At 33.7% G+C, this 17,774-nt stretch overlaps 1 protein-coding gene across 1 annotated transcript in view; it reads left to right on the forward strand.

Moving 5' to 3' along the window:
* MUC19 (mucin 19, oligomeric) overlaps positions 1-17,774 on the forward strand; it is a 111,767-nt gene that overhangs the window by 31,468 nt on the left and 62,525 nt on the right. Inside the window, exons 31-41 of the mRNA XM_081796295.1 lie at positions 896-1,000; positions 1,095-1,289; positions 2,281-2,520; positions 2,591-2,747; positions 3,703-3,828; positions 5,119-5,260; positions 5,892-5,923; positions 6,473-6,502; positions 7,755-7,796; positions 8,344-8,376; positions 8,790-8,834. Of these exons, the coding sequence (XP_081652421.1) occupies positions 896-1,000; positions 1,095-1,289; positions 2,281-2,520; positions 2,591-2,747; positions 3,703-3,828; positions 5,119-5,260; positions 5,892-5,923; positions 6,473-6,502; positions 7,755-7,796; positions 8,344-8,376; positions 8,790-8,834 (1,147 nt within the window). The remainder of the gene's footprint in view (positions 1-895; positions 1,001-1,094; positions 1,290-2,280; positions 2,521-2,590; positions 2,748-3,702; positions 3,829-5,118; positions 5,261-5,891; positions 5,924-6,472; positions 6,503-7,754; positions 7,797-8,343; positions 8,377-8,789; positions 8,835-17,774) is intronic.

Below are 17,774 nucleotides of genomic sequence, written 5' to 3' on the forward strand. Positions count from 1 at the left end.
ATAACAGTATCATGCTGACTTGGGAGGCGGTAGGTCTAGATTTCAATCTTGGCTCTACCCTTTCACTGATGTGTGACTTTGGGCACATTCCTTAAGCCCTCTGTGTCTCCGTTTCCTTATCTATAAAATGGGGATGGAAACAGCTCCCTTGAAACCGAATTTGGGCAAATATTGGAGCACATACTAAGTGCTCAATGAATGCTAGATATTTAACAACAGTGGTATCAGCAACGACAGTTACCACTTTATGAGTGCTTCTTTGCCAAAGCAAATTGATTACATTTAATCACTGCAATACTCAAAGACTGATATTATTATTCCTATGATGCAGATGAAGAAATTGAGGCTTAGAGAGGTTAAGCAACATGAACTAAGTAGAAAATGTCGTATTCAAAACCAGATCTGTGTGATTCCAGAGTTCACACTTGTTACATGCTGCTAAGCTGCTTCCTAAAAATATCTAATTTCCTGAAATTTGGATTGTTTTATGCTTTAAATTTATATTGTTTTATATTTATGCACATTTCATAAAAATCGGTGAGGGGAAATAAACAACTTTATCTAGTTATGTACAGAGCCTAGAAATAAATCAATGATTATAAGCCATGTTAGATAATTTAAATACTTATGTAATAGGTCATAATTCTAAACTTTTATAAAATATTACAAAAGGACCGAGTGAAAGTAAATTAACTAGGTTGGATTCAGCCAGGGAGGGCTACCTCTCCATATATGCAGTTAAATTATTGTCTTCTGGACATTCCATAACACAGCATATGGTAATTTATTGAGTTTAAGGTATCACTGTCTAAGAATTCTTTGTCTGATGCAAATATTGTAATTGAGTTCCACGTCCCTGATATTTATAAAGTATTATGATAATTTACTTTTAAAGGATTATTGTGGTCGTGAAAATGGCACATTCCGTCTCTTAACTGAAAGTGTCCCATGCTGTGAAAATGGGCTTACATGCTCAAGAAAAATCATAGTTGCTTTTCAGGTATGGTACTGTTTCTCTTTATATATTTTTTCTCTCAGATTATGAGTGGCCAGATAAAACTGATGTTATCATAAGTCTGTCTTTTAATTTATAGGATCAGAATGTTGTTCTGCATGATGGGAAAGTAACAGCAGCCAAAACTACAGAAAGTAAGGAATGTGAAATCAATGGAAATACATATTCTGTACATACTGTTGGCCTGTACTTGATTCTGAAATTTTTGAATGGAATAACCATAATTTGGGACAAGAATACAAGAGTTTCTGTTATACTGGATCCACACTGGAATGTATGTATATCACTAATAAGTGATTAACGGGGAAACAAAATAATTTCTGTTTCTGAGAAGTAGAGACAATTCATCAGTGGAAAGTGAGAGAGTGGTAGTTTCTTTCATAGAATAAGCCTTCCACAACTGTTCAACATTATGATGAAATAAGAAATGTAATCAAAGATGATAGGACCTGGTGAAAACTAAATGCAATAAACCTGAAGTGTTCTAGTTTAACCATATTTGGTTACTTGAGATTATTGCATAATACAATTTTAAGGTAGCTGGTGAATATATAGAATTAAATATATTTCTTAGAACAAAAATTCTAAGAGCCTAAGAGTCTACTCACGTATGATTTGAAGCTAGTGAATATAATTATTTTTTAATAATTCTTAATGCATTTATCTTATTTGATACTAGATCATTTTGTGATATACGATATCTTGGGTTAAACAGTACCAGGATCTTATCCACAGATTTTAATTTCCTTCTAAAATTTGGAATTTAAAATGGATTTATGGTGGGGGCACCTGGCTGACTCGGTCAGCAGAGCATGTCAACTCTTGATTTCAGGGTTGTGAGTTTAAACAACATGTTGGGTATGGAGCCTACTTAAAAAAAAAGGGGGGGCACCTGGGCGAGTCAGTGGCTTGAGTGTCTGACTCTTGATTTTGTCTCAGGTCATGATCTCATGGTCATGAGATGGAGCCCCGCATGGACTCTATGCTGAGTTGGAGCCTGCTTAAGACTGTCTCTCCCTCTCCCTGTGCCCCTCCCCCATCACGTGCCCTCTCTTCAAAAATAAAATAAAATACAAAATAAAATAAAATAAAATAAATAAAATAGATCTATGATACTTTAAATGATCATAACATCTTTGCGTTTCTGTCTCTGTATACCACTATAGTGCAACTCACTTGTTAATTTTCCCTTCTGATCTCATCTCTTCATGTATCTATATCCCTACTACAACCTACTTGTTAACTTCCCTTTCGGATCTCTACAGGGCAAAGTATGTGGTCTTTGTGGAAATAACAATGGTGATCTCAAGGATGATTTCACAACACGATATTCATCAGTTGCTGCTGGAGCACTGGAATTTGGAAATAGCTGGAAAACCAGTCAAGAATGTTCAGACACAGTAGCTCAAGCTTTCCCGTGTGACTCAAACCCGTACTGTAAGGCCTGGGCTGTGCGGAAATGTGAGATCATCCGGGACAGCACCTTCAGAGACTGCCACAGCAAGGTAGTATGGCTCTGAGAGCAGGGACCTGCACAGGCTTTGCTCCCAGAGACTCATGGGCCGTGTTCTCTAGGTGGACCCCAATGCCTACTATGATGCATGCATTGAAGAAGCCTGTGCATGTGACATGGAGGGGAAGTACCTGGGATTCTGCACAGCTGTGGCTATGTACGCAGAGGCGTGCAGTGCGGTTGGAGTCTGTGTCAGGTGGAGAAAACCAGAGCTCTGCCGTAAGTGAGGTCCATGTGTTGTTCTTATAAAAGGTAATTAGATAGCATTGTTTTGTTAGGTGATCAATCTTCTTTCCATATTTTCTATAAAATACATACTCTTGTGCCTAGAGAGTTTTCAAAACATGTTAATATGTTTTGAACATGAATGGGAAAAATCCCTATTTTTTAAAAGTATAGCACCTGGCACACTACATCAAATTCAGTTGGAGTTTCTGAAGTTCTTATAACGGGAGAAATTAAATACTGATGGAAAGTATCTCTTATTCATACTTAGATGAACAATGAATTGTTTACCTAACTTGGTGTAGCCATATATCCTTGAACATTTACCTCATCTACTTTGGGTTCAAGTCCTTACACATTATCTTAAAAACGTTTATAGAGCCCTAGTCTTGATACATATATTGATATATATGGAATGTGATAATTTTAGTAGAAATCAGCTCTTTCCCTTCTAATGGAAAGTATTACGAGAGAAAATATGACAATGAGAAATATTGACATTGAATCCACATTTTATTCTTTATTATGCAAAGTGTTATATTGAAATCTTTAGTTACCTCATTCAGGAACTGTTATTTACACATTAAAGGAGGCTCCTTTTCCCAGAGATTTATTTTTGCAATTTAGTCTTGAACAGTAAAACTATGAATCTAGACTATGACCTAAAATACCTTAAAATGGGAAAATTAGTGTTTACTTTTCTACCCCAAACCAACTTTGTGAGGTGTCAAAGAAAAGTGCTGTTTTGATCCTATATGCTCCCCCTCCGTTTTTTGTGAGCTATTTTGGCTTATCTGGCAATTTGGATAAAGCCAAAGGAACCTGATAAGATAGAATGACATACGCTAGGTCTGTTTATTTGTTAATATCATTCAAAAATGCTTTGGAAAGGGAAAGGTGAAAATTGTTACATAATAGATGGAAGTAATTTGATACAATTAAATTACAGCTGTCTACTGTGATTATTACAATGCCCCTGGGGAATGCAGTTGGCACTATGAACCTTGTGGTACAGTGACTGCAAAAACTTGCAAAGATCAAGTTATTGGCCAGAAATTTTCTGCACTTTTAGAAGGTAAGGTAAATTTTAGTAATATCCATGAAGTAGTGCAAATTATATTGATATTTGAATACTGAAAATGTTATTTCTGCCAATTCAGAATCTTACATTTTACTATTTATTTATATATTCATTCATTCATTTACTTGATGTTTATTTATTTATTTTTGATGGTGAGGGGAGAGAGAGAGAGACAAAGAATCCCAGCCTGGCTTGGTACTGTTCCTGTAGAGCCTTACACAGGGCTCCATCTCGCAAACCACGAAATCATGACCAGAGCTGAAATCAAGAGTCAGATGCTTAACCCACTGAGCCACCCCGGTCCTCACATTCTGTACTTTAACAAATAGGCATTTATACTTGTTATGACATTAATATTTCTACATAAGAAACATTTTCTCTAGGGGCCCTTGGGTGGCTGAGTCGGTTGAGTGGCCAACTTCGGCTCAGGTCATGATCTCACGGTTTGTGGGTTGGAGCCCTGCACTGGGCTCTCAGGTGACAGCTCAGAGCCCGGAGCCTGCTTCAGATAATGAGTCTCTCTCTCTCTCTCTGTGTCCCTCCCTCGCTCATGCTCTGTCTCTGTCTCTCTATCTCTCAAAAATAAATAAACATAAAAAATGAAACATTTCCTCTAGACATATATTATCTGTTTAATAAGACAGACAAGCAGTGGGGAGAATGCAGTGCTTCGGTCCCATTGTCAATTTTTATACCTTTCATTAGACAATATAGTTTGTTGAGAATGTAGTTTCAGAATGCAATGTATTATATAGTCCAATTAACTATATCCCACCCGTCAACAGCACTTTCTTCTTAGCATTTCATATCTTGGAAAGGAAGAAGTGGCAAGAAAATAAGAAGATGCAGTAACTTCCCAGAGTCACCTCTGTGTTAGATCCCAGTCTCTGGGATCTTTTCAGCTCATTTCATTATGACACCTGGATCTTCCTCTATCCTTACAAAAAATAGATATTTAGAATTGGCATTCACTTTTCAAGATATGTATTTATCAAAGTGTTGTATTACATTCAACATCATACCATCATTAAAGTTGCAAATTATTTTAAAATACTTCAGGAAACATTTTAGAAAAATAAATCAGTGAAAATGTATAAGTTCTCAGTTCTTAGGTTGATATTCCATTGCAAGAAGATCTGAATCCTGTACAATTTATATGTTTTTATTAAGAGCTGCTATTATCTACTTCAGTTCATGTAGGCATTTAAGTAACTTTACAAATATATAATGCAATGTGACAAGTTTCTGTAAACAGAAATGAACCATGGGTCATCTTTCATACAGGATGTTATGCTAAGTGCCCAGATAGCGCTCCTTATCTGGATGAGAACACCATGAAATGCGTCAGTTTATCTGAGTGCAGCTGCTTCTATAATGATATCATACCAGCAGGTGGAGTGATTCAGGATAACTGTGGAAGAACATGGTACATTCTCTATTAACTTTCTAAGAAGCAATTCTGTTCCTTGCATTTTCATTTATAAAAAAAATTAAGTGTACATGTATAATTTTTAGCTTTCCTATTTCTAAATGATAAGGCTAGCATTAGGTTCAATTTTCTGTCAGTAATGCTAGTTATTTCATATTTTCAGTAAATCCATATGTCAACAAATGGCTTGTTAAATCTTATAATGAGGAAAACAGGAACAGAAAATGTCACTTGTAATTTTAGGTAAAAAGAAAGTTTTAATTCTATAAATGCAAGATCATGTTTACAGGCTTCAGACAGTGACATGGAAGCAAAGAGGAGAAATCTCTACAAGAGCAGCATGGCCAAGATGTCAGGTTTAAAGCTGAAAATGTAAGAACTAACTGTACAGCTTGACTGCAAAGCATTTTTTTAGGTGTCAAGAACACTGCAGTGAAATGATTAGGAATAGTGGTACAGTACACCAAAAAATAAACGTCCTTTGGGGAAATGATTATTTATTGTTCCCTTATTTGGTATTGTTTCGATTCTCATGGTTAGACTATTTTTTGTTTCAAATTCGGGAGGTGTATGCCAGTAGGAGTTAAAATTTCAACCTCATTTTTTTTTTTTTTAATTTAACTTTCAGCTATTGCATCGCAGGAGAGTTGGAGTGCAGTGGTGAGTCTTTGCATTTTATTCTAATTGAATTAGGGAAGACAAGGTATGGGGTTTGGGATCCTTTCAGATCATCAACAGCAAAAGGAGTAGGTACTTAAGGCTTAAACTGTTCCCCCCTCAGTGGTTTGGACAATTCCATTGCTGTGTATTTGTTCATGTTGTGTCATTTCAAAACCAATGCTGCCAAGGCATTTCCAACAACTAGCAAGTAGGTAGTCCTCCTGCTGCATGGAAGCCCTTGCCTATCTGTAGGCTCTGGGAATTAAGGCAGTAAGACATCACTCAAAATAGATTCATGAAGGGATGGAGCTGAAAGGTCAGGATTAGATAAGATAGAATTAAATAATTGAGGGAACACTCATGAGCAACAAATCTTAAAGATGAATCTCAATAAGCTTTAAAAAAATATATGAGCTACTCCCTGGTTTGTATTAGAAATTGCAGGGAGTAAAATAAACAAGATACAAATAATTCATTGGCAATTTGAGATTTTAGACTTTTTCACCCTTTTTCATTCTTCTCAATAATAGTAACTTATGTTTATTTCAGAAACTGCTCCTACAAATTCAACATTCACAGGTAAAATCATCATGGTTTTCTTTTTTTAAAAAGTTTTAAAATGTTTATTATTTTTGAGAGAGCGAGAGCAAGAGAGGGAGACACGTAATGCTAAGCAGGCTCCAGGCTCTGAGCTGTCAGCACAGAGCCCGACACAGGGCTCGGACTCGTGAACCATGAATCGTGACCTGAGCTGAAATCTGACGCTTAACCACCTGAGCCACCCAGGTGCCCCAAATCATCATGGTTTTCAATGTGTAGCTCTGATTTCTTTTTGTGGATAATCCTTTACAGTTTCACATCAGTCTATGCCAGTGAAAAATATGGTGGTAAATCTGATACAAAAATTTCAAATTAGAATGAACAGTTACTAGAAAATCTGTCAAAATGTTATTTCATTTTACTCTAGTGTATTCAGCTAGGAATATGATTAGAACATATATTAGGTAATGTATGCTTATTAGTTAAATATCATCATCCAAAGCTTGACATTTTTAGATAATAAATGGAACATGTGGAATGAAAATGAGTTAAATGTGGTCTCCCATGGAGTAAAATTTTAAAATCATGATTACACCGGGAGGTAATTTAAAAATATAGAAATAAAAAGTTACCTTTCTTTTTCTTAACTCTTATATTGGCTGTAAGCTCCAAGGATGTTTCAGTCACGTCCACTCAGGAAGAGCGCTGACAGAATGCAGTCTAATTTTAGCTTTGGGACTTGCAACTTACTGGCAATATAAGCATAGTTAGAGTTGCTGCAGTGCACTTAACCGTATTCCTGTTCTGTGTGATTCAGGGGGAATTTTATTTCCTGTAGACCGATATTCAGAGATATCAGTGAAGAGATCGTGAAGTAAATTGGAAGCCTTATATTTTGATACTGTATTTAAAGTTGTGTTATTGTCTGTAAAATGCTATTTAAATTTTTAGTTATTATTGATCACTTACTTACAGCTAAGGTATCCCACGTCAGGGTTCTGAACTTTATTTCTTGGTCCTTAAATAGGCCTTATAAAATTCCTGTGAGATTTTGGTTAAATGATAAAAACAGAAAAAATTACTTTTGGCGGGGGGGACATACAATAAATATATAGAATTATTTATGTTTATTTATTTTTTTTTATTTAAATGAGAGATTATTTTGTCACAACCTCTGAACACAGGTTTAGAAATTTTCACTTAGTTTATGGTAAGTGATTTTTTAAACTAAATTTCCTGGTAAAATTATCCAAGTAATTTACTTTTCTTCAATAATTTCTTCCCTACACAGTTTCAGCTACAACAGCTACCTCCATATTAAGCACCGAAGCAGGTAAAAAAAAAAAAAAAAAAAAAAAAAAAAAAGTTTGCCTTTTAGCTTCTAAATCAGCAGCAAGGTGAATTTGCAATGCAGCAATTTGGCCCTTTTTTTCAAATTTGTCATTCTCTATTTATTTCCTAAATGCCAGATAGCAGGGTCTACATCCAGTTGTAATATTAGTGAAGAGCATCTTCCCTATTCAGAGGTTATGCATCCGAAAAAGAACATTCTCCGTACTAATTTGGAGAAAGTGAAGAAAATTCTACTATTGAAGAGCATTCTATGTTAAAGTCTTTAAAAATGATTTACAACTTATCCTTTACTAATATCAAAGAATCTCAATGTTAATTGAATGATTTGTAGTAAAGCAATAGCCTAAGGACTACAAAAAGTGTTTTGAAATGTGTGGACATCTGATTAATACATTTAACTGTTACATTTAATCATTTATTTGCATTAGACATATATATAAACACATCTCTAAATAAATACTTTTAATTTTGTCTTTTAACACAATTTTAACATACATTTCCAAATATTTGCCTCCTTCTTTGTATAGCAATAACATTGGTAACCAGGAGCTCAGGTGCAGGTAAGCCATAATCTTCACCCACAACTTAATCAAAAGGGCATTTAAAAAAACAAAAAACAAAAAACAAAAAACAAAAACAACCCAAAAAACAAAACTTCTTTTTGCACTATTATATCTTTCTAATGACATTTTATGGGGACTTTTGTTTTGTTTTGTTTGTTTTTAAGAATGCTTTAGAGGAAGACATTGGAAAAAATGTTATGCAAAATGATGTTTTCTTGACCTTTTACTTGTGGTCTATGGATTTGAAAGCTTTAATTTTATACTTTAACATCTATCCACCTATATGATTAAATTTCTTTGAAACATTAATTTCAAGTTGACCCATTTTATACATGACCATAGATGTTCTCAGAAACATAATGTTCCCTCTGTGCAAAACTAATTATTTTCCATTGTTTTCTCTAATTCAGCAGCTTCCATTCCAGTGATTACAACATCAAGCAGCGAAATAATAGGTGGGTGAATCAGAAAACTTGTAAAATGACAATGCAGGGTTTTTTTTACATATATTAAACATTTTTTTTTAACTTAAAACCTATTTTAATCAATATACCCACTTGTTTATATTTAGGACTTTTTCTTCCCCACCTGAATACTTTCACTTTCTCCTATTATTTATTACTTTCTCTATTAAAAAATGGATATATATTTACATGCATGATATGTTTTGAGGTAAAATTGACACATAACATTATATTAGTTGCCGGTGTACCTCATAGCAACTTGGTATTTATATATATTGCAAAATGATCACCATGATAAGTCTAGTTTACATCCTTAAAGTCTCAGACCATGTTTTGCCCTACCTGTATTCCCAAATGCACCTAGTTCCAAGCTATGTAATAGTTATCATTCATTAAATATTTGTAGAATAAATGAATGACTCTTCTTTTTCCCCGTCCCAAATTTATAATTCAGGTATTTTTTTAGGGCGGGGTGGGGGGGGGCAACAGAATTTCTGGTGAAGGTTAGACTATTTGTTAGCTATTATTGTATTGAAACTCTTACAGTTTATACATTCATTCATTGCAGCTAATCTTCTTTCTATAAAATGCAAATGTACACTGCAAAATCAAGACTACTTTTTGATTATAATTTTATATCATGATATAGAATTACAACTATAATTTTGGGTATTTTGTAATTATCAGCAGTGTCTGATTTATTTGGTAATTAATATATTTTTTATATTCAAAGGCCAAATATACTTCTTAAGTATCAGCCCATCATAGTATGGAATATCATTAAAAATGCCTAAACTAACATGTTTAATTTTTGTCAAACTCTCTCTCATGTTGCATGTTATTAGCAACACTAAGCACTACTGACTTGCTCAGTGTAAATCTTGGAAAGACTGACAGGTTTTAGAAGTATTTTTCTCTATTCTACAAGTGTAAGTGTATTTCCCAAGACATAGTAAAAATTTCATCCCCAAAGTCCTTCTATGTTGTTTCTTATACTGCAGAAAATTTTTCTGGCCATGTATTATTTCAGTCATTAGCAATGACTAAACTTCTAATTCTCATCCCACTTCTGTTTCCATGAAGATTAATTTCATTTTATATAGCTATCTTTTAGTTAAAATCATTTGTTCAGCTATTAAAACTTTTGAATATTGTGACCATTTAAAGAAATAGAACTACTCTTGACTATGGATTTGATGCATTGTACAGTTGTGCATGAGTCATAAGCAATTTTGATAACTATTTCAATGTAAAGATGTTATCTGCATCCTATATCACATCCTATATACACAGGATAGGATATTCTGAGTATCCTATACTCAGAAATATGAAAACTGGATTGATTTTTGTTTAGTTTATACATGTATTTCCTTTCATTGTTTTTATATCCCCAAGAATTCAGTTTTGAACATAATATTATGGAAATTTCATTTTGTCGACACTTTGTATTATAGCAAGCAAATTTTTATATAAAACAGCAGGTCATGAATAGATTACTGAAGTAGTTTTTGTGAGCAATGGATGAAATTGTAGATGTAAAATGTTTAATTAACCTTAAAACACTACAAAAATTTCATTAATTATTTTCACCATAGTATTTAAAAAATCATAAATCTAATGTATAGTTGAATTGTAGGAGAGATTACCTGGCTGATTTTTCCCCCCAGAATTCATGAGGTATTAATTATAATTTATGCTTAGCCTTCCCAAATCCTAGTGTTTTATTTCATTTCATTGAATTTCTAGTTAGGTATTTCATGTTCCAGAAGTATAATATTAATAATTTACTAAAATGCCACTTTAGTACTATTTTGTAAGATATAGCTAATAACAACTTTTTAAAAACAATTTATTTATTTTTTAATTTACATCCATGTTAGTTAGCATATAGTGCAGCAATGATTTCAGGAGTAGATTCCTTAGTGTCCCTTATTCATTTAGCCCATCCCCCCTCCCACAACCCCTCTAGAAACCCTCTGTTTCTTCTCCATATTTAAGAGTCTCTTATGTTTTGTCCCCCTCTCTGTTTTTATATCATTTTTGCTTCCCTTCCCTTATGTTCATCTGTTTTGTATCTTATAGTCCTCATATGAGTGAAGTCACATGATATTTGTCTTTCTTTGACTGACTAATTTTGCTTAGCAAAATACCCTCTAGTTCCATCCATGTAGCTGCAAATGGCAAGATTTCATTATTTTTGATTGCTGAGTAATACTCCATTGTATGTATATACCACATCTTCTTTATTCATTCATCCATCGATGGATATTTGGGCTCTTTCCATACTTTGGCTATTGTTGATAGTGCTGCTATACACGTTGGGGTGCATGTGCCCATTCGAAAGAGCACACCTGTATTCTTTGGGTAAATACCTAGGAGTGCAATTGCTGGGTCATAGAGTAGATCTATTTTTAATATTTGAGGAACCTGCATACTGTTTTCCAGAGTGGCTGCACCAGTTTGCATTCCCACCAGCAGTGCAAAAAAGATCCTCTTTCTCCAATATCTTTTGCCAATATCTGTTGTTGCTTAGCCATTCTGACAGGTGTGAGGTGATATCTCCTTGTGGTTTTGATTTGTATTTCTCTGATGATGAGTGATGTTGAGCATTTTTTCATGTGTCAGTTGGCCATCTGGATGTTTTCTTTGGAGAAGTGTCTATTCATGTCTTTTTTCCATTTCTTCACTGGATTATTTGTTTTTTAGGTGTTGAGTTGGATAAGTTCTTTATAGATTTTGGATACTAACCCTTTATCTGATATGTCATTTTCAAATATCTTCTCCCACTCTATTGGTTGCCTTTTAGTTTTGATGATTATTTCCTTTGGTAATAACAACTTTAAAGGAGGGTTTACTGTATTCTAGTGATTAGATACACTTTTTCATTCATTATCTCATTAAATCTCAACAATTGCCTGATTAAGTAATATTCCGTGGACCCCTCTGTCCTCATCATTTTGCAGGGAATGAGATACAAAGAGCTTAAATAATTTTTCCAGAGTTATGAAGATCAGAAGAAAAGGAATTTTCTGGTGTGATACAGAGAGAAACTAGCATTGTTTTTCTTTTCCTTATCATCCATGAAATACAGAAATTATTATCAGAAATTATCATTTCAAAGACATAAATCATTAAGGTCGCCCCAACATTATTCTAAAATCAGGAGACAAAACAATTTTTTATGTTAAAATTGTCCAATTGTGACACAAATTGTATGTGTTTTAAATAAATTTAGTCAAATAATCCCAATACACAGAAAACATTGCTTATCAAGTTATCAAATTATTGAGACATTTTCAGCATTCGTTAATAATGTATGTATAGCTTATCTTGTTGCTGGAATAAATCTGTAAATGCTTTTTTCCCAGATGAACTGAGGCAGACAAAATTTTGATTATTAATTAAATCTCAATTTTAAATGAATGGTAGTGGTAAAACTTGATTTAAATTTTAGCTTCTCATTCACTGTCCCATATCTTTTCTGAGACTATGCCTATATCATTTATATCAAGAGGAATTTAGAAGTTACTCAAGTAATAACTTATTTAGTTTCCCCAAAAAAAGCTGTGACTGGTAGGCTTGGCTCATACCTCTCATTCATCTTGGTGGATTCGATTAACTGGACAATCATAAATTGTCTACCTCAGCATGTGCTATAGACTCCTGGACTGGGTACAAAATATTCAGAATAAAATGGAAGTTTCTGAATTTTAACAACCATAAGAGACAACATGTCCATTTACCCCCAACTCAGGAATCATAACAATCTATATGAAGTGAGGATGTCACTCAGAACAATCTTAGAAAATACTAGTCATATGTTTACCGGGCATTTTATTTTGAAGTTCTAAAAGGAAAACAAAAAAAGCCAAGCCTGGTGATGTTGTTTTTCATTTTCCATGTAAGAATAAGACATTTCATTTTAAGACATACCAACATATGTTTCCTTTTTAAACTTGTTTTTTCTAAATTCATCCAATAAGCATCATAATATAGTAAAAACCGCTTATAGTGTTCGCCTTTTGAACACTTTTAAAAGAAATGCATTCTTTTTGTGGAGTAGTTGCCTTACAAATTGTAGACTTGAAAGCTACATTCCACTTCTTTTACTGACGTCCATGGTTTAAAAGTTGAACAGCATTTGACAAACTGGGATGAATCCATAGCTACATAATGATTTTTTGTTTTTCAGCTTTCTAGGGGTGAACTGCTTGATCAGTGATGAGAAAATGGGTGCTGAAATATGGGTTTCGTCCTTATCACTGGCAAAGTTTCTTGTTACTTTCTAAATATAGTATACATCAACTAAAATATTTAAATAGCTACTTAAAAGTAAAAGTTTAATATTTTCCAGATATTATAGCTAGGAAGACACATCATTTTGAATATGTACTGTCTCTTCATGAACTCTTGGAAGTAGGTAGAAGGATTTCATTCTTAGATATGGGAACCCATTTCACCCAGAATTTTGGTTTATAGTCTCAGTGTTCTAAGTGTAGTTTCATTTTGGATAATATGTTAGTATGTTTGAATTGAACCAATGTGATTCATGGGTCGATTTAATTTAGTCAAAGCTTTTCTACTTTTATTTTCTACTTTGTCTTAAGATTTCAATTTACAGTTATAAAATTTATAGGTATAAAAACCTATATTTCTTGAACACATAGGTAAGGCTTATTTTTATCTTTTTTAATGTTTATTTATTTTTGAGAGAGAGCGTGTGTGCTTGCACACAAGTGGAGGAGGGGCAGAGAGAGAGGGAAATAGAGGTTCCAAAGCAGGTGCCACACTGACAGCTGAGAGTCCAATGTGGGTCTCGAACTCATGACCTGAGATCATGACCTGAGCCAAAGTCGGATGCTTAACCAACTGAGCCACCCAGGTGCCCCACGATTGATTGACTGATTTTTTACTGTTCATTTATTTTTGAGAGAGGGAGACAGAGGATCTGAAGCAGGCTCCTCACTGACAGCAGAGAACCTGATGCAGGGCTCGAGCTCACAAACTGCAAGATCGTGACCTGAGTGAGCCAAAGTCAGACACTTAACTGACTGAGCCACCCAGGCGCCCCAAAATTTATTTTATTTTTTTGAATATAATTTATTGTCAAATTGGCTTACATACAACACCCAGTGCTCATCCCAACAAGTGCCCTCCTAAATGTCCATCACCCATTTTCCCTCTCCCCACCCCCCCATCCACCCTCAATTTGTTCTCTGTAATTAAGAGTCTCTTGTGGTTTGCCTCCCTCCCTCTCTGTAACTTTTTTTTCCCCCTTCCCTTCCCCCATGGTCTTCTGTTAAGTTTCTCAAGATCCACATATGAGCAAAAACATATGATATCTGTCCCAAGATTTATTTTTTAAAAGAGACTGGGCAGAAGGGCAGCTGTTGGCCATTGTCTTGCTCAGTGGGTGAAGTAATTTTGATCAAGTACTAGATGAAATACTTCCCTGAATCAAGTACTTTTTACTGACCATTATTATTTTTTAATCTATAACTTGAAAATATTAAACAAATTATTTTAAAGTTTCTTTCCATAAATTTAAATGACATTTCTCAAGTGGATGGAAGGCTAGATAAGAGAAGTGACTAGGTCCTCAGGAGAGGGATTGATGATTTATTTGATTTTATATTCAAGCATCTTGTATAGAAGTTATGGTATGATTATACTGTTGCACATTTCTTTGAGTTAAATAGCATAGGAGTGAAGTGTACTTTTAATTAATTTAGAAAAACATTGAAGATAACTTTAAAATCACAAGGGAAGCAATTTGCAAAGCTTAAGCTTTTCTCCATGCATTATATATCTATTTTTTTTTCTATACAGTAAATGCTTTCAAAGGGTTAAAATATCCTGAGAGATGCCTAGCCAACCATTCCAATAAGTATGTTAGTTTTAGAAGAAATATTATGCAATTATGGTTTTTTTCCTGTTGAAATTGACAGATCTTGACACAGAGCTAACATTTACTGAGCAGTTTTCTAAGTATTTGACACATATTATCTCATTTGATACAGAAAACTCTGTGAAGTAAGTGCCATTATTTTCCCCAATTTACAAACGAGGAAATGGAAGCACAAGAAGTTTAAGTTATGTGTCCAAGGTTGTCTGCTAATAAGAAGCACAGAGAGGATTAAAATTCAGGACATCTTTTTCTAGATTCCAGTCCTAATGCTGCTGTGTATTTAAGAAAGAGAATAAAATTGAATTTAATATAAATTAGTTATTGAAATAGTTGCATATAATTTCAGATTCCAATTTCAATTTGGTAGTTGTGTTAAAATTTATGATTTATGTAGTAATTTTCTATTAAACTATAAAAAAGCTCATTGACCATATGGGATATTGGTTCATATAATTAAAAAGTGGGTTTTGTGACATAATGATTTGATATCTTAAAATGCATTTTTTTTTAATTTCTCAAAAAGTTAAAATCTTAGAGTGTTACAACTAATTTGCATAAGGAGCTTATTCTAAAATAGTATCCATCATAGAAAGAAAATAATTACATTGGGATATTATAGAAAGTCACCTCAGTGTAGTGGGAAGTAGAAGCAGAAAAATAAGAATTTGAATCTCTTCTGTTCTACTTACTAGCTGTATGACCCTAGTTTAAATCTTCAAACACTCTGAACATTAGTTTTCTCATTTATTAAGTGGGAAGGATATAATATCTTTATTACAGGACTTGAGTAAAGAGTAAATGTAATGGTGCAGCTTAGAATAATACACAGTAAGACTCAGTGAAATCAACTCTATTATTACTAAGTTTTTTTTTAAGTTTATTTATTTTGAGAGAGAAACAGAGAAAGCAAGTAGGGGATAGGCAAAGAGAGGGAGAGAGAGAATTCCAAGCAGGCTCTGCACTGTTAGCGCAGAGCCTGATGTGGGGCTCTCACTCACAAACCGTGAGCTCCTGACCTGAGCCAAAACCAAGAGTCAGACACTCAACTGACTGAGCCACCCAGGTGACCAGTTACTGTTAACATTTTTATAAAGAATAATTTATTGTGTAAATGAACTTAGATTTTAGCAAAGGAATTTAGTATTTTTTATAATCAGAAACCCAACTACTTTCTGGATCAAAACCTGGGTTATTTTTTTCAGAAATATCATATTTTCGAAAAACTGCAAACTTTGAAGTACCAAAATTGTTGTTTATTAGGAAAAATATTATGGATACTCCTTAAGCTTATCTTTCAGAAGTTAATATTAAGCAAAATGGAATCCACTCAGGGAAAATGGCAAAATAATACTTTTATAAAAATTAAAATGATTCTTTAATCAGAAAATCTTAGTAGTAGCTGGAAAATTAATTGCAAGATTTTATTTTAATTATTCAGTCTATTATGTGGTGGAAAATAAACAAGGTAAATTAAATTATTTTTTAATTAAGCTTATGAGGTAAAAATAAATCAACACAATCACTTTGAAAATTTTTGGAGTGGATTATTAGTTCATAATGCACAGAGCTATCAATATTTTGGCAGCTCTTATTATGAGCAGTTACCTCTTGGCAACAAAGCAGCTGATACATAGTAATTCACAATATCAAGTCCTTTAAGCATATGTGTTCATTTGTAAGTGAAGGAAAATATTAACTGTAATTGCAGTGGTTATGGATGCCAAAATTAATGAGAACAGTAATGCTTTATCAGTTTTGGTCATTAACCCATGAAGAAAAGTGGATTCTTCTCTATTCATGTTAGTAAAAACTTATCCATATTTTTATCACTATATCAACAATTTTAGACATATCTTCCGAAGTTTATTTGTGGGGGGAAATAACTGCTATATTATATATAGTAGCCCAACTGGTATGTACTCCAATCTGTGACTAGTTTAGATAAATCTTCTGGCCCTGATTTAAGATGGGTCCTGGAGATCCACTTTGGAGCCTGTTGCCATGTTAGCCATACCAATCGCGAGGAAAGGCCTATAAATGTGTTCTCTCCTTCGTACGCTAAAAATATTTGCAGTCTGTGCTCTACCATCTATGGTGAGCCACTATGTTCCCCTTGACTCCATTTGATCAGAGAATATTCAAATGTGGAAACCGTGGAGAAGATTTTCATTCTGTTCCATGTGATAATGCTGCTTTTAATTAAATGTTATTGTGCTCAATTTGAAAGAGCTCAAACTGGAATCACTGCAGTTCCCTAAAGGTTATATCTATACTGGGAAATGAAATCTGCAACATATTCTTTTGAAGTATCACGATGTATCCTGCTGCATCATGATAATCTTGATAGTCTCTGTGGGCCATGGAATAATAGTCTTTCTATGTGATCCTTGCATCCAGATCAGCAAGGCATTTTAATTCAGTGTCCAATTAATGTGTTCATCCATGAGAAAAGATAAGATCTGAATTGGTCTGTTGGTGGTCTTCTTGACACTGATTTAAAAATTCTTCTCAACTAAAGCTTGACACTAATTTTGAGAATTCTCACATAAACCTTCTCTCAAACTACTTAACATATTTATAATATCCATTTTTGAAGTAATCAAGAAAGGATATTTTATTATTTATTTGATGTGGTATTATATATTTCTAGTCTAACTTATAACATTTCCATTGATATAATGAATGGATAATTAAAAAAACTACAAGTGGTAGTTCATTATACACAGATATTTTTATACATAGATATTTTATATGTAATATTTTTATATTATATAAAAAGCCATTTGGGTTATAGTCCTAGGTACTGGATGACTTGGATTTAGTCCCAGCGTTGTCACTGACTAGCATCTATCTTGTACAAATCACATAGCTTTTCTGAGCCCAATTCTTTATATGCAGAATAAGCATAATATTTTTCCTTCTTTCCTTCTATTATCAAATACTTATCTATCACCTATTAGGTGCTAGGCACTCTGCTATCATTAGAGATATAAAGATGAGTTAAAATAGATACAATCCCTGTG

The sequence above is a fragment of the Panthera onca genome, chromosome B4 (assembly GCF_046562875.1).
Source record: "Panthera onca isolate mPanOnc1 chromosome B4, mPanOnc1 haplotype 2, whole genome shotgun sequence".
Lineage (NCBI taxonomy): Eukaryota > Metazoa > Chordata > Mammalia > Carnivora > Felidae > Panthera > Panthera onca.